Genomic DNA, 18,001 nt, shown 5'->3' with positions numbered 1-18,001 from the left:
CGTGGTGATTTATCCATAAAAGCTGATCTGTGGAAAAGTTTTGTGTTATCATTTTTAAGCTCCACTCCATTTGCCTTATTATTTTACAGAAATGTAGAGTCCCAACTGTTAATGAATAGGAAGCCAAGCAGTAAATTGGACCAGCTCAGCAAAACCCAAATGTAGCTGTGAAACTTTTCTCCCTTAACTGTACAAAGAGAACAGGAAGAAAGCAGCACCGTGTCCTCATAGGAGTCCTATGAGGACTAGTTATTGATTTTCAATAATAATAACTACATTATTAAAGTAGTTTGCTCAGTCGTGCACTAATTAGGTTACATTTGTTGTAACTTAACTAACTTAACCTCCGTAATATAAAATAAATCAACGTTGACTTTTGGTTCCCTGGGTAAAAGCTAGTTAGCCCAACATGCTAACGATTGCAGAAAACGTCAGAGCCGACAAACACGCGGTTTAATCCTGACACTTTTACTCTTGTGTGTTTTAATCCACAAACATACACACTATAAACTTCAATCCCCGCCCCACTTCACCACTTAATCTTGTCTGACAGCTGTAGAGTTAAGAGCTGTCAGCTACAGATAACGCTGACACAGAGTGGTGGTATCAGTAGAACTGCAGAAACGGAGTGAGAAGGCCAGATTGACAATATTGAGCTGCATGTGTTGTCCGTGTAGCAGCTATGTAAACCGCCGCTATCGCGAACCTTCATCAGAGCTAAACGGGACGTTATTTCACATCGGTGAAGACTCAGTTCACCTTTGAGGTCCGTCGGCATCCAGGGAAAAAAAAAAAAAAAACTCACATTTGACCTGAGCATAGAGCCGTATCTGAGAGGAAACACTGCCGGGTTCCACCATGGTAACATGCTGCTTTGATGTCTGTACAGTAAGAATGATGCTGAAGCCAAACAGTTCCAGAACGCAACTCCCTTTACATTGTTTTTTACAGCTTGTTAATTCGCCACATTTCACAGGGTTCGTTGACAATAACAAAGATGTAGAGGCTGTGGCAGGTAGGGCAGGTTAATAGTCACTGAACTGTCCTGGGGTTGAAGGCTTTGAATGCAGCTCAGTCGTATTTCCCCCCGTAACTCTGAGTCAGTAAAGACTCGAGCCTAAAGCCAAGAGACACACTCCTTATTCATGAGTAATGTTAGCGAACACAAGCATTTATAACCTCGACAGAATATATATATATATATATATTCATAAGCTGACAGTTTGCTGTTGGGAAGGTTGTCTTAAAAGTTTCAGTAACATTTTTGTATTTTTCCTGTTTTAATATAAAGATAGGAGAGCTCGGAAAGTATTTATGTGTGGGAGCAAGTTGTGTGTTTTCCATCTGTGTGTGTGTGTGTGTGTGTGTGTGTGGAAATGAAAACGTGTGGGCGCACTCGTGAAGGAAACCTCGTTTGTGTGAATTTGTCTGCGGTGGAAGCGAGACATACTGTCGAAGAAAACTTTCAGCGCGCCGCCTCTTTCATTCTTCCTTCTTCCTAATCTGTCCATTCTTCTTCCTCCATTACTTTAAAAGCCGTCTCCCCTCCTCCCACGTCTGTGGCGTTTACCCTCCCCATCCCTCCCTTTCTTACGTCCTCTCTCTCACTTTAAATCGCGCCTCCCCTCCTCTCATCGCTCCTTGTTGTTTTCCTCCCGTTTGTCACTTCTCTTCTCCTGTTGTTGAGATGTTACTGAAATTAAACTGTGGGTGTGTCATGCCAGTCAATACCGCTGCACTTTAAGCCGCCCACTCATTGACAGACTAATTTGGTTTAGAGCAGGAGTCCGACAATCCCCCCAAATTGCTAAATTGGCACCATTAAACGTATGCAGAGTCACCTGTTAGCCATTCCTTTTTGCAACGTTCCCTTGAATGTACAGCCGGCGATCACTAGCTTTGATGTTGAAGAAAACTTTAAATCCTTATTATTCTTAGGCAAGCTCTGCGGTCATAACGGAGTCCCGGTGGTTTCTTATCAGATTCATGGCCTTTTATTTGCAACTCGCTACACTGGAAATATTGAGTTTCTGCGTGTAAGTCACAGTGAATCTAAAAATATGTTTGTATGACGAGAGCTGACCGAGTTATGACTCCAAGAAGGAGTATGATGTCGACACAGATTCGCCTCACGTCTCTCCCTTTGCACCTCCCCCTTCAACTCCCCTGTTCTTCCTTGGGGAGGCCCCGCAGTCAGCTGAAAAGATCGAATCCGCGATCGATACCCATACCTGAGCCAGAGCCAGAGCCAGGAGACGGTCATCTTATCCGGGCTGCCGTAGAAAACAGCTAACCTGTCTCTGTCAAAAGTTTCAAGGACTTGCTGACCCCCCCCCCTTTAAAGTTCACTAAATATGAACACATTGTATCTGGTTTATTCAAAGTGAAAATGAAATAGTTTAGTTTTAGGTGAATCGATGCCACAACTGGCTCTACTTTCTTCGCTATCATCCGTTACTAAGAGGAACATAGAGAGGAAGTTCATTTCATCTAGTCTGGGTTGGAATAAAATGAAAATACTTACAGAAAAGTGCTGCAATAAACAGATGCATGCAAAGAGACAACAAGCCAAATAAATAAGGATACAGAAGAAATGAAGGTATAGAAAAAAAGAAAATGACACAAAATAATAAAAAAGCTAACAACAAATGGATTTCAACAAAAAAATAGATAATGGATCATCCTGGAGGCTCTTTGTTTCACTCACCCGGCATCGGTCCAGCTGTACTTTGAGTGGTTCTGGTTCAGATGCTGGAGGTGTCTGGACTTTGAGCCAGTTCTCACTGCAGTCCACAGCCTGCTCACACTGCTCATACAAGCTGTAGAAGGCCAGCACCTGTGAGACGCACACATGGTGACACACGGTTAGGATAGAACTGAAACAGAGCCTCTGTTTATTTCCCACACAAAGACACAAGCAAACACCAACACAACATCTGTCTCGCTTCACAACAACGCTTCGCTAGTTTGCAGTAGAGCCGCACGATGAGTCAGAATGACCAAACCTGTGGAACCCTCAGACTCACATCTCATTAGAATTATAACTCTGGACATGGGTAGCAAAGTCTATATGTAGGATATATGTCCTATATTCATTTAAGGTCATTCATATTTTGAGCTTGTAAAGTAATGTCGACAAATAATTTCCCAGCCTGCAGTTCTTCATCACCGCTTCTATTCAGAGGGTTAGTGTAAATCCGCCCCCGAGTATTTTAAGTTACGCACATGCAAAATATCTCTACAGCGACAAAAATATATTCCGCATAATTCAAAAACATTTTGACAGTTGCAAAACTCATATTACTCATTCACATGCACACAAAAGGTGACGCATAACTGCAGGCTGCGATCATTTCTCAAGCTCAAAATATGAATGACCCTTATTTTGCCCATAACACAAGAATTTGCAGAACGACTAGTCGACAGTTTTCGTGAAAGCAGAAGAAATCAAGAAACTAGTGTTTTGATAATAACATGAATTGCAAGAGATACATTTTATGATGGGTTATAAGAGATGAGATAAAACATTTTGTCACGTTGAGCACTATGTAGCCGGCGTGTTTGACCCTGACTATTACAGTGCTGGAAATGTCTCTGCCCCAATGACACTTGGACATGCGGACTGGAGGTGCCAGCGATCGGACCACCGATGCTCCGTTTGGAGGGCGACCCACATGTGTGTGTGTGTGTGTGTGTGTGTGTGTGTGTGTACCTTTGTCTGGTAAGCCAGCCATGTCAGCCTGTCTGCCAACAGGGCACAGAATCCCAACCAGCGCTGGTTCAGCTGCTCCGCTGACTGGGCAATGTCATCAGCACGACTCCCCTCTGTGGGGAGACAGAAAAAGAAGAGAGGGGGCAGTCAAACACACACACACACACACACACACACACACACACGACTGGTCTCTCTGTAGGACATAAATACACACACACACCATGCACACAAAATGTGGTGAATGTCATCTGTAGGAGAGGTGAGGTGAGCTATCAATATCCTGCACAAAATGTGAGCTCCAAAAGCTGTACACACACACACACACACACACACACACACACACACACACACACACACACACACACACACACACACACACACACACACACATATATCTCACTGCATCTCACACTCAACGCCAACATTATTTTTTTTTTTATGTAAATGGCCAATTTGAGGTCCATGTTAAAGTCCAGTGCCGGGAAAATGAAAACCTCTAAGAGGTTCCAGGAGGGAATAATCAATGCTAAAGTTGTATAAGGATGGATTCACGCTCCTGCCTCTAAAAGGGTAACTTGAAGCCCATCGGACAGATGATAATTGGACCTGGAATGTAGCATCATGGCTCGCATGTCTCAAGGTTGCTGCTTCTTCCTGTAACCGTGCCTCCATTAGCTTCCATTTACATGTCAAGCGTTTGCTTGATGCTGTTTTCCAGTACAGGTTACTATAAATACGGTGGCATAAGCTTAATGCTGGATGAGCATTAAAAGCGTTAGACGAGTGGATTGTTACCTCCTTCATGCCTGTAGGGCGAACAGCAGCAGTTTAGCTTAGCTTAGCATAACAACTGGGAGCAAAGGGGGAAAAGCATGGCTCTGCTCAAACTCAATTCTGCCTCATTCAAATATTATACCTCATTTATTTAATCTGCTTGTTTCCAGTCTTTATGCTAAGCTAAGCTAGCCTATAGCTTCCTATTGAATGGACAGATATGAGCAAATATATATATATATATAAAAAACATTAAAACACAGTATAGAATAAATATAGTATATCATGTATTAATGCACAGAAAAGCACATCTTTTTTATATACATTATATATACATAAACTTACACCCACACACACACACACACACACACACACACACACACACACACACACACACAAGTTAAGCGATATTGTGTTTGGATGGCGGTTACAGCAGTGACAGTGAAAAGTGTTAATTGAGTGTTTCTCTGCTTTCAAAAGCCCAAACAAACGCACAAGGACAGAGGAGAGGACAGACGAGGAGAAACATCTCTCTCTTTTTTCGTCTGGTCCTCTCTATCAGTGTTTCTATGGAGACAAGGAGAGAGGGTGGGACAGGTGGAGGCGTTGCCATGGGGACAGACAGGGTGTGCGCGCGCTGTGTGTGTGTGTGTGTGTGTGTGTGTGTGTGTGTGTGCGCACGCATGTGAGCGTGAGAGTGCACGTTACCCTGCTCGACCAGGGTCTGCGCCGTGCGCGTTGCTTCTTGGAGCTTTCGGTACTTCTCCGGCCGCTCTCGTTCTATCGCCTGTGGCAAAGAGACAGAGAGGAAGAGAGAGAGAGAGAGATTATTATTTATTACGAAGAAAACCAATGTCCAATTCAGCAGACTATTACTTCCACTTCCTGTGGCTTTTCATCAACCTCTGACCTTCTTCAAACCGCCGATCCTCTGACTGAAGGGCGACCCTGCTCCACCACTGAGCCACAGTGTTTCATTCAAGGCAGCTCAATATCTTGCTATACTGATGGAGTTAGCTGGATTCATGAAATATTAAGAAAACAGTTCAACACGGAGGAAGAGGATCGTTTTGTTTGCTAAGCTAAGCAACAGCTGGCTGTAGCATTTACAGTGGTGTACAGACATGAGAGATGCTGTAGACTTTCTCATCTGTCGTCAAAGAAAGTGAATTTTTCCCCAAAACAAGCTGTTCCTAAAGGGTCCCCTTTTTCAGATGTAGCGCCATCTAGTGGTGAGGTCGCAGATTGCAGCCAACTGAATACCCCTCCGCTCAGCACCCTCTTTCAAAGCGTATCAGAGAACTACGAAAGCAGGAAAATAAAAGGCTCTTAGTAGAACTCGTGTTTGGTTTCTACTGCAGAAACATGCAGTAGAAAAAGTCCAACATGGTGGACTCTGTGAAGAGGACATGAAGGGCTCATTCTAAGCGAACAAAAACACAATCATTCTTAGCATCAGCTGATTATACACAACTGGAAACACAGTTATGAATATAAAAGTCGGTTTCAATTATCCTGTCCACTAGAGAGATCCAACACCTTAAGAGTGTGAAGAGGTTGAAACCCTCCAGACTCATTTTGCTTCCTAAAGTGGCGTCCTGGAAGAATTTAAAGCTGTTTATTATACGAGCCGCAGCAGAGAGCCGAGCTGACAGCAAGAGCTGAAGAGGCAACCGAGATCAAGAGGTGATTTTGAAGAATCTGCCTACCTTAAAATTCACCAGTTTGCATCTCTCACCAAAGTGCAGGCATCATTTGTAATGGCAGTTTAACTTTTAGAGCGCATAGACGCTTCAAACAACGTTTATGAAAGATTGCAGAGGATTGTTGAACTGATTTATTATGAATGATTTCTCAGCACATGTATGAACGCTGCCTCACAGTTTGTGTTGTGCCTAATCTACAGCTTTAATTGTTCATCATTAATAAAGCATGCATCGGCGCTAATTCTAATTCAGTACGGATGTATTCATATGAGTGAATGTTGATACATATTGATGTAGCTAATTGTAGAGCTCCCTAGAGTCAGTTAAGATTTCAATTCTTGAAATCATATAAACTGTTTGCTGACACAATACGTCGGTATAATGTTTACAGCTCGTTTCTGCTGCTTTCAAGTGTCAAAATTATAAATATTGCCAAATTAATATCAAAAAAGGAAGAGTTTGTGAAAATATTTTTAGATGAGAAGATCAATACCACTTTGATGAACCTAAAGCCAAAAGACGATTAGCGTAGCTTAGCATAAAGACTGTAAATATTGGGACACGCCGAGCCTGACGAGGTTTAAGAGCTTTGACGCGTCTTAAAAAAGTTCCGATTAGTCCAGCTTTACAGCCCTGTTGTTTATACCCACGCTCATGGAACCATGGTGTAGTTCAGTTACAGCCTAGCGTTAGCTTTTCACTTCTGGCGAGTGCGTCCGGCTTGCTTCCAGTCTCTATGCTATGCTAAGCTAACTGCTCGCTGGCTCCAACTTCAAAATCAGCCTACAGATATGAGAGTAGTATAGATCTTCTCATCTTACTCTATGCAAGAACGCGAATGAGCGGTTTTTCCCAAAATGCTAAGCTACTCCTTCAAGCCACATGGGAAGACGTATTTGTTGTGTTACAGCATGTTCTTAAATCTTTTTATTTGCTACAGTGAGCAGACGCTGGCACAGCCGTAAGCTTCCTTAATTTTCCTGTTTATGCTGTTTGTTTTCTCCTTTTGAGGACAATCCAGTGAGTTGACATGCATCGGTAGCTGCTGCAGAAACCTCCACAGTCATTAGGGACCCTTTGCTGCACCTAATAGCCTACTTCCACTGTGATACGGTGTTGTCCTGTATGCATAATCAAAGTTCAGAACGTGAAATGAATTGCTAACACAACTGTGTGATGGAACCTTGTTATTTCAGCATCACAGGTCTCGGCAGATTAAGCTGAGATCCCCTTAACCATCACAATGTAATGCCTATTCCCAGACCTTAAAGCCAAATCTGAAGCCTCAAACAGGCCTTTGAAGAACTGAGGACCGGTCAAAATGTCCTCACTTCCCAAAACTGTCCTCACTCATAAGTTGGTCCTCTAAAAGATACATGTACAAGTACACACACACACACACACACACACACACACACACACACACACACACACACACACACACAGAGTGTATTTACCTGCACTTTGTCGTACAGCTCCTGAACGCTGCCGTCCTTGCGTGACACAGAGAACTCGGGGCTCTGCAGGATGGCTTCGCCGCGGGTCATGTAGCTGTGGACCTCTGTGAAGTCCACGTCAAACCTGAGGACACACACACACACACACACACACACACACACACACACACACACACACACACACACACACACACACACACACACACACACACACATGCACTTGGCAATATTACCTGCTATGCTGATATCGTTGAGCACAAAAGATACTTGCTGCTGCAGTTTTTCAAGATAGCGTCCCTATTAACGCTAAATGAGTTCATTTGCAGATTGCCTAGTACTTCACTACAGTTGATGACATTGAAAGGAAAAGGAAATTATATTTCTAAAACTACACTTTTAAAGTCATCTATGTAATCACTAAAAACTAGCAGTGGTGGAAAAAGCATTCAGATCCTTTACTTCAATTACTCCAAATACTTAATATTACAATTCCATCAAGTTTGGGGACTTGCAAGACAAAGATCAAAACTATAACGTCTTTCCCAATTCATTGCCCATGGAGCGGCACTCCAGAGTTGGGATTTGGGAGAGAGTTGTTCATGTTCACTAATATGTTTGGACTGTCACAGATATTAGGAATAATGTTTTTTAAATGGCTGTAGTTCCCCTTTAAAGTCAGTCTGAAAGCAGCCTTAGTCCATTTGGATCAAGACCCCAAAACACAGCCTACATTTCCCACAATCCAACTCAATGGTGTCTTTTTGTTTGAAATGTCTTTCATTCTGCTTTTTAAGTCAATTCTTGACCTTAAAAGTGACTTTTAACTACAGCTATCAATTGAACGTAGAGGAGTAAAAAACATATTTCCTCTAAAATGTAGCGGACTAAGTGTGAGGCTGGGTGTCGGTACCGGATACCTTTCAGGCATCAACCCAAATAACCCAGTACCAAGGAATAGGTTCACTTTTCCAGTCAAACAATACCTGCAATTGATCCTTTTTATTGCCAGATCTTCAGTTACATCTATTAAAGAAAGTTAATGTTCATTTAAAAGAAGACAAGCTCATTTCATCTGATGATTCACTTCATTCAAATTGAGAAATTTGTCCATGGATTATTGTTTTTAGGGTCATAAAATCTGACAACAGACTTTCCACCACCGCCCATGTTGGCTCACTACACTATACAAGTATTAAGAGGACTTCCACATCCTACTTCACTACTATTAAAGGTTTCCTTTCAAGCCGGCCTCTATTATCACTGCAGTGTTTCATCACCTACCTGCTGAGATAAGACAGCAGGAAGGGGTGCATGTAACTAAACAGTTCCCACAAGTTAGAAAACAAACCTTCCACTGCTAATAAACCGTGTCATACTAATATTACAAGTAGACTTCGGTGTTGCAAAAAGCGCGCCCACCTTTTCCTGAGCTCAGAATCCACCACGACTTGTCTCTTCTTCTGTGGTGGCGGGGACTCCCGGGTCTGACGCACCGCCGCCGACACCTTCTCCCTGGAAATCACCTTGGTGACGGTCGCCGTGACAGAGTGGCTCAGCTCGGACTGCTGGGCCGCGCTGACAGCGGATGAGAGCTGAATGGACACACACACACACACACACACACACACACACACACACACACACAAATAAATTTTGACAAAGTGCACACAACAGCAGGCGGCATCAGTTTACAAGGATCCGTCAAAATCATACTGATCCCAAAACGCCACTTGACGCACTCTCACATCTGTCTTGAGTGCCTGCACACACACACACACACACACACACACACACACACACACACACACACACACACACACTCAAAAGTGTCCTTGAGAGGCAATGAGTCAAAGATCAGTTTAATCGATCATACATTATCACAACAAAGATATAAGATAGGATGTGTGTGTGGGGTTTCAACAGTGTGTGTGTGTGTGTGTGTGTGTGTGTGTGTGTGTGTGTGTTTGTAATCAGGCAGCTGTGAGATGGTTAAGTGGCGACTTGGGATTTCTGACAGATTGTGACTTCACAACAGGATGAGTGAGAGAGAGAGCAATGTGTGTTTTTATGTCGCTGTTGCATGCTTCGATGAAGGTATCGATTCTGAGCGTCGTTCACTGTTTTCTTGTGATGGAGTGTGTGTGTGTGTGTGTGTGTGTGTGTGTGTGTGTGTGTGTGTGTGCAGTTTGCTTCAGCAGGGAAGAGCTTAATGACAGTTAAGCAGCGAGTGCAACTACTAGGGTAGCCCTGCTACCATGGAAACTAGTGTGTGTGTGTGTGTGTGTGCCTGAAGAGGTCAATCTGCTAATTATCTGACCGATTATAATGGACAAGTAATTGCATAAGAGAGAGAGACAAAGAGGGGGAGAGAGGGACTGAAAGAGCCCCGTTTATGATTCTTACAGAGTTTATGTATATTTTTTATATTCCGTCTCTCCCCATTTCTTTAGGGGTTTGCATTAAGCCCTAACACTCGATTCATACAATCTTAATTAACAGTCATCAGTTATAGCCAGAGCGAGCCCGACCCAGAATGCATCTGTGTATTCAAGACACAAACGTTTTAAAACAGATATTGTGTTAAAAACCGTCTCTCTGCCCTTAAATGAGCATTGTATGTTGATGCATCACTTTATTCATGAAACAGCAATACATTTTTTGTTGATAACAAAGTCTCTTCAGATTTTTTTATTGTCATTTCTAAATGGGATGGAAATCCACAACTACATTATACGTTTTGTTTGGAACATAATTGGGTTCTGAACGGATTAAAGATATTATTTTAAAAGAAGAATTCAACATTTTGGGGAGTCTGGACTTTTTTGTCAAGAGTTTGATGAGCTCTATCGAGTCTTTTAGCTTAACTTAACTTATCTCAACCCGTGGCATCCTGGTGTACGAACTGAGCATGTGCGGCGTACCTGGGAGCTGCTCATCTCCAGACTCTGGATCAGTCGGTCCCAGCGCTGGGCGAAGCTGTCCAGTCTGGCCTCCAGTTTGCTGGCCACCTCTTTGTTCTTGACGCTGGACAGCAGGTCCTGACTCATGGAGCACAGCTTGTCCATGGTGGGACGCTTCACCTCCAGGTCCGCCTTCACCGCCTGATATAACACACACACACACACACACACACACACACACACACACACACACACACACACACACACACACACACACACACACACACACACACACACACACACACACAACAAAGGATGGGGATTTAAGCTCTCCTGGTTTTTGCACAAGACTTTCCCCAAAGTTACTCCACGTACAGTCCTCCTTTTTGCTAAATGAAAGGGAGAGTAGATCTGCTACGGGAAGACTCACAGCAAGACGGCGGAGGCAGGTCACCATCTCCGCCTGGTCCTTCAGGTTGGAGGTCTTGATGGAGCGAACCAGCTCCTCCTTCTGAGTCAGCCAGGAGTCAAATAGACACTGTGGGGAGAGGAGAGGAGTGAAAAAAACGACTCTTTTTTTGTCCTTTGATTTGGGGCATAAAAGTTAACAAAGCCGAACGTAAGAGTTCTCTATGTCTGCCCTGAAAATCACCTTCACCACTTCAGTAGAAGAGAGAGGAGAGGAGGATAAAGAAGCACGGAGGAAGGGAAGGTGATAGGAGAGAGAAGGAAGGAGACAAGAGAAAAGGAGGATTAAGAAGCACGTAGAAGGGGAAAGAAAGCAAGAGGAAGTGAAGACAGGGGAAGAGTCGATTAAGTGAGAGGAGGGGAAAGAGGACAGAGTAGACGAGAAGAGGAGGATAAAGGAGAGGAGAGGTAACGAGGAGAGGAAACGAAGAGGAAATAAGCAGAGGAGAAGAGGGATGGATGGATGGATAGAAGGATAGATGGATAGATGGATAGATGGAAGGCAGAAGGGGTATAGAAGGGGAATGAGTACACAGGAAGAGAAAGACATGTTGTCCTGTTGGTAACAGAGAGCTGTTGACTGCAGCATCTTCCTCAGGCGTCCTGTCTGTGACAGCGTCTCTCCCTCGGTCCAGGGTGACGAGGTGGATGCTGCTGCTATCAGCACATGGACAGTTCATTTGCAACTGGAGCCCTGGGCGCTAATAGTTGAACAAGCATTTAGCCGAGTAATGAAAGAAAATTGAATTTGATGCATTTCCTGATGTTTCTGAATAATGAATCAAATTGAATTAGGTTCTTATGGACGTCTAGAAGCCACTGCAGCCAATTATACCTCATTATAAAACACGGTGGAGAGTTTATTTCATGAGGAATCTATACTTATCCGTGTAACTGAGTAATCAAATGGGATTAAATACATGCACAGTCACTTTTAATTTGTAAAACACAAAAAACGGAATCATCTAGATGTTGTTATGGTGTCAGTGAACAATAATATCAGGAACAATTTCTTGAAATTAGTTTTAATCAAGGAATAATGATAATAAAAGAATTGTTATTTTCGTAGCACTAATGTTTAAAGATGCTTTAAAAAGTCCTTTTTTCTCAAAGGAAGAGTAAACAAAGGTAACTGCGACCCGGAGGGCGACAGAGCAGATCGAACTTTGGGCTTTTGATTAATTAAGGCTGATCACTTAATCGTGTATAATACCATGTTGTGATTACAACTTCCTCAAATATTAATCACAGAACACGAGCGGATCAGATATCGGGACACGTTTAATTTCCTTTAAAAAGTCTGCGGTGGCTAAAAAATATCAACTGCAAAGAAGCTGACAAAAGGAAGAGAAGATAACACATGTGATGCTTTTTTAAGCGACGGGACGGTCGGTCGGTGACCAGACCATAATACTCAAAATGTTTTCTGTCCACCCTATAGTTGAGAGCAGGTGGAAATAGAGTCAAAGATCAGCAGGCACACCTGTTACCACATTTGTCATCTTAGTTTAGCGTGTTAGCATGCGTAGCCGCGCTTGTGTAGCTGAAAGACGTAATTCTTAAGTTTCGCTCAAGTTAACATGACACTTCCACAGTCTGAGTCTGACAGATCAAGCGGCGTCTTCCGAAAGTCACACACGCCGTTCCGTCGCCATCCTTCCATGAACATGAAGTCTGTTTCAGCTTCAAATGTCTCGTAAAGCCTGCGGAATGTGGGAGTAGACACGATCCGGATGATCTAATCTCATTACACATGCAGCAAATGCTGCTGTGATCCTGCCTTCAGCGCCTCTCACACACACACACACACACACACACACACACACACACACACACACTCTTACCTGTTCATTAGTGAAGTGCTGCCATTTCAGTAAAATCTCCTGAAGCAGAATCCAGCGTTCTTCCGTCCATCTACAAATGGCTGCCCAGCGGTCACCTAGCACCTGCACACACACACACACACACACACACACATATATACATATATCAATATTTTATCAATGTCTACATTAGCACAAAAAATCCCTTTGAATTATTTACCCTGATGGACTGAAACATTTTCATCATGTTGCCTCAAAGGCCGACGGATTCACATCTTCACTTGGCAGTTAAACTTCTTTTTTTTTTAGCTGCCTAAAATGCAGTTTGATTCTGGTTCCTCTCCCTCCCTGAGGGACGGAGCTGATCGTGATCGTAGAAGGACATCAAATTCAGAGAGGACGGGGACAGAATATCTCTTTATTCTGTCCATTGACTGTCTAAGTCACACGTAAAAAACTATGATCAAACAAAGGATACATAACTGGAGTTTAGATCACCTTTTATTCATACATTTTCAGATGCGTTAGTCGTCCATACGCTATATTGTGTATCTTGATTTTCAGCCTGTCTTTACCAGCCTGTGTTGTCACCGGAATATCCCCAAATTCACCCGAACCAATGTCACGAACCTCAGTATTTTATATATTCTATTCTCCTTCTTTTTCATGGTCAAGCCTTCAGAGCTTAACACAGTATATGCACACACACACACACACACACACACACACACACACACAGGCTGTGAGCTTTAAAAAGTGTATTTTTTCAGACTCCATATGGGCGGCAGGTTGTTAGCGGAGTAAAAATAGGAGACGCTCTTCCGTTCCGTTTAACTGGCATTGACAAAACACAGTGTGTCCACGTAACAAAGTCATCAGGGTGACAGAGAGAGGGGAGAGAGGGGAGAGAAGGGAGGAAAAGAAAAGACAATGAGATGCAAACAAAAAAACCCACAAGCGAGGGACAAGCGAGCTGATGAAGACAGACTGAGAGAGAGAGAGAGAGAGAGAAAGAGAGAGAGAGAGAGAGAGAGAGAGAGAGAGAGAGAAAGAGAGAGAGAGAGAGAGAGGCCCAGCAGGTTAATCTTAAGATGAATGGCCTGTAATTAATCAAGTGACAGTTCAACAGCGGGGAGAAACCAGGGAAGACACCTTCCATTTGCATTTTTACATTGCGACACACACACTGTTCTCTCTTCTATTTATCTCTCTTATCTTGTATTTAGTAAAGAGCCGCACTGCAGGAAACAACGCTCGCAAACCTCCAGAAAAATCTAAAATTGCATTTGCTTCCTATTGTTAAGTCTGTGTGCTGTATTGTAAATGCTTAGTGTGACACAGTGAACTCAAGATACCCACAGCAGCATTGTGTTTTTGATACACTGGTGCAAATTACATTTTTCTTTCCTTTGGTTTTTGGCTTAAGTGTCTAATTTTCACCTAATCGGCTTTTGGTGCAGAGCAACTTCCTTTTATTTAAATCTCTTCAACCCTTTTCTCCCAAAGGCAGAGCTCCAGTCTCACCCAATTACACACGTTTCTTCACATCCTCTTCATGTGTGTCGCCAGCGACAACCAAATCTACCTCCCTTACTCCAAATATGATAAATTCAACTTCCAGAGACAAAATCAGCATCTCTCCCCCTTTTATTCCCACGTAAAGCCTCTACTGGACTCCATGGGTAATAGAGCACACGAGCGCCCACTGAACATCTGCATGAGCGCAGCTGACCAATCAGGACATGCTTCCACAAATAAGTGTGAACCCCGCTGTGTATAATAAGGCAGCACGCTTCGCTGCTACACCCTCTTCAGCGAGCGGCGCGGGAGCGGCACGGCAACCTTGGTAGAAGGCTCCGCCTTTGCTTATAGAGCTAGGGTTACAATACCGTAACCTCCATTCTAAGTCACACGGGTTGCGCCCTCTACTGGACTCTATGGAGCCGGATGAATACACGCCCAGTGAATACCCCACGAGTGAATCTTTAAGCTTTTACGCGTCGATGAAAAGGCGATCAAGACAACAAGGGTCAATTAAGATTCTGAAGATCTTTAAGAAGGAAAAACCTTACTGTAACATCCACAACCAGCTCTACTACAACTAACCAAACTAAACCCAGAATGCAACAATTATTCATTGAGCCAAATAGCAGACCACAGCGAGGTCACAGGCCAGAACTGCAGCACTGCAGCTCGTCAGGAAGTGCTTCAGTGGTACAGCTGCTGTTCCATTTCTTCTTGTATCAACAGCTTGGCCGATCAATGTCAGAGTGAGATACCGTCCACAACCTGAATCCTGGACAAAGGCAAGTAATAGTGTGACAGTGGTCAACACGGAGCTACAAGCTGCACTTAAGGCTGGAGCATTAGAAAGAAATGGAAATTAGCGGCCGCAGTTTTAATAGCTTTCAGCTCGATTGTTTACGGTCTATGGAAGTTAACAAGGGGAACAAAGGCCCGTACATCAGGCGCTAAGACAGGCGTGGAGAATTAGCCGCACAAACAGTCTGGCTCCTGTTCTGGACTCTTATAGAGTAAACAAAATCAGCAGAAAGCTGCGACACGAGACAGCAATAGCTCGTCTCCCAGGCAAGGTCTAATTACTGCGCAACACCAAAGACAAAACTATCTCCCGTTCAATCTATTGTCCCAGAGTAACAACAACCCGAGCGGCGCTGAGAGAGGGAGAGAGAGAGAGAGAGAGAGAATTGTTTTTGAAAGAAGAGATGAATAATCACGGTACGTGTCTTCCTACGAAATGTGAGCATGTTCAACACAGCTTTTAGTTTTGGGTGACAGTGCGAGTCTTTACCTGGAGTTTGCTCTCCAAAGCGGCGGTGGCGCTGTCTCCACTGGTCTCGTCCACCACCACCACCATGTGGGTCAGGGAGTTCACCCTCACCTGCTCCAGCTCCAGGTCCTCCTGCAGGAGCTGCGACGCAAAAAGGGGGCGTTAAAAGAGGAGGCGGGAGACGTCGCACCGTTGGGGGTACAGCACATGCACGGTCAAAACCTGGTCTGCACTTGCCGAATGGCTCGCTGACAAATTGGGGGATCTTAGTGCAACAACCACCTCGGCAACTAAATAAAGGACAAATGTATTCCTTTCTAAGTGTTAATAAATGGGATTGTTTAGGCGAGCCTCCAGCAGAAATTACCAAATCCTGACCACAAATGTAAAAGTTAAATTTGGTCATGTTTTTTAAACCCCTCCCCCCCCACTGCTGCTAAGAGGATTACTTTTTCAAAACTTCCATTTCCTCAAAAATGATTTCTCCATTGGTTGCAATCACAGTGAGGGAAATCGGTCACAGAAACAACACACAAAGTAAACAGTAAGCGTGACAGTGTCTGTGACAAACCTGTGATTTCAGCAGCAGATTGTGTTTGGTGTCTGTCCAGCAATGTGTGATTGGTGGTAATTTAACCAATCAGAGCCCATTTTCCTTTTCCCCGCTTTTGAAGTGGCAGAAAAGCCAAAACAAAAACAGAACTGAACCCACTGTGAACGCGTCCCGATCCTCAGTGTTTACCAAGTGGCTTGAATTTGATCACATTCTATGTGGTAGATGTTCAAACTTTCATTTCAGAGCCTTTTAAGGACTTACGATCGATGTTAAGATTTGAAGTTCACCCACGTCCTTCCATACGCATAATGCTGATAATATCATTAATATTAAAAGATATGTTTTGTATGATACACATTGGAACAAGTGCAAGGTGCTTCAAAACCATTAAAATGTTAATATGCTGAATGTGCAAAGGTCCACATCGATGGTTGCCTGGTAACAGTTGTTGCCGTCTGATCAGGGTTTCATGTTCTCAGCAATGCAAGGTCAAATGATCAAACTGTGTTTCCCTGGGTTGTGTCAGAAACTGTAACCGAGGGAGGTGAGGTGATCAACAAGATAACTTAAGCTTGTTAGCGACACGTAAACATGGATTAGTTAAGCCATGTTGGAAAACCGGGCGCTGCCCACCTTGTGCTCCTCCACTTGGTGCTTGACATCCTCCAGGTCAGGACCCAGCGGTTGAGCTCCCATCCTCTTAATCCGCGCCTCCGTCAGATCCAGCCAGTCCGTGAGCTGCTTCAACTGCTGGTGCTGCAGGTCCATCAGGACCTCGTGGAGTCTGTGGGGGGGGGGGGGGGGGGGGGGGGGGGGGGGGGGGGGGTGTCTGGTTAAACACGCTGATAAACAAGCAGTGATTGCTGCTGATTTAATTGGTAGAAATGGTGAAAGCCACCTATCCTGTTCTGCTTGATAACAGACCCTCGCTGCGTTTGTCTAAGTAGTGTTTGGTAGTCCAGGCCATGTCCGCACAGCTTTATGCTTGAATCAACAATATTATCAAAGGAAGATAGCTGAAGAGTTAATTAAATTTGGCTTGGTGTCAGTTATCATTGGATTCACCATAATTAGAAAGGCCGCTGTTCTTTGTATCCATGAATGCTGGCTACTGTGGGGATCCCCATTGTGTAAAAAGAGATGAAACTTCATTCATAACCCAGAATTAAGATTGAAAAAAAAGCATGTGAAACCATTTGTGTGTGTGTGTGTGTGTGTGTGTGTGTGTGTGTGTGTGTGTGTGTTTGCATTTCTCATTGGGGGAGAATACATTCTGTCACGCTTCTCCCAAAGAGAAGAGATCGTTAGCGTGTTAGCATACTAATTAGCATAGGACTCAAAGTAAAGCTGAGGCTGATGAGAATGCCATTAGTGTTGCAGGTATTTGGTCGTAAACCAAAGTTTTGGGCAAATCTAAATTTTGAAACATTGAATACCATTACCAAGTACCAACCCTGATCTACCTGCTCTGTTTCTCCATGCTAGCCACTCTCAGGTGCTCCCAGCGGGAGTTCAGGAGGTTCATCTGCTCCCTGACCTCCGAGTCTTCGTCTTCACTCAGGTTCCCCTCCCCCAGTAGGGCGGCGCCGGCCCGGAGGACCCGTCCCACACTGCCCTGGTGGGTGGTCAGCTCCACCATGTACCCCTGAGGAGAGGCAGATCAAAACATTTCTCACAAATGTTCACGACAAATTCCACTCATTTTGCCTAATGACCCCCTCCGAAAGACGAGCAGCGCCTCACATCAAGTACATTTCCTAGTAGGGTTATCATCGTAGACTTCCATACAATCGGACTTCTGTTTGCAACCG

General features: G+C 43.9%; 1 protein-coding gene across 3 annotated transcripts in view; it reads right to left on the bottom strand.

Moving 5' to 3' along the window:
* Positions 1-18,001, bottom strand: part of dmd (dystrophin) — a 105,753-nt gene that overhangs the window by 70,506 nt on the left and 17,246 nt on the right. For all 3 annotated transcript variants that reach the window (XM_068719285.1, XM_068719286.1, XM_068719287.1), the window contains exons 9-19: positions 17,654-17,835; positions 16,824-16,974; positions 15,656-15,775; positions 12,865-12,966; positions 10,983-11,090; positions 10,574-10,753; positions 9,072-9,244; positions 7,653-7,776; positions 5,198-5,276; positions 3,713-3,825; positions 2,708-2,836 (exon numbers count right to left, since the gene is read on the bottom strand). In XM_068719285.1, the coding sequence (XP_068575386.1) occupies positions 2,708-2,836; positions 3,713-3,825; positions 5,198-5,276; positions 7,653-7,776; positions 9,072-9,244; positions 10,574-10,753; positions 10,983-11,090; positions 12,865-12,966; positions 15,656-15,775; positions 16,824-16,974; positions 17,654-17,835 (1,461 nt within the window). The remainder of the gene's footprint in view (positions 1-2,707; positions 2,837-3,712; positions 3,826-5,197; positions 5,277-7,652; positions 7,777-9,071; positions 9,245-10,573; positions 10,754-10,982; positions 11,091-12,864; positions 12,967-15,655; positions 15,776-16,823; positions 16,975-17,653; positions 17,836-18,001) is intronic.

This window comes from Cebidichthys violaceus, unplaced genomic scaffold (assembly GCF_023349555.1).
Source record: "Cebidichthys violaceus isolate CVI_PGR_0920_01 unplaced genomic scaffold, fCebVio1.0.p SCAF_24, whole genome shotgun sequence".
Classification (NCBI taxonomy): Eukaryota; Metazoa; Chordata; class Actinopteri; order Perciformes; family Stichaeidae; genus Cebidichthys; species Cebidichthys violaceus.
This window is presented reverse-complemented; position numbering and strand designations above follow the sequence as displayed.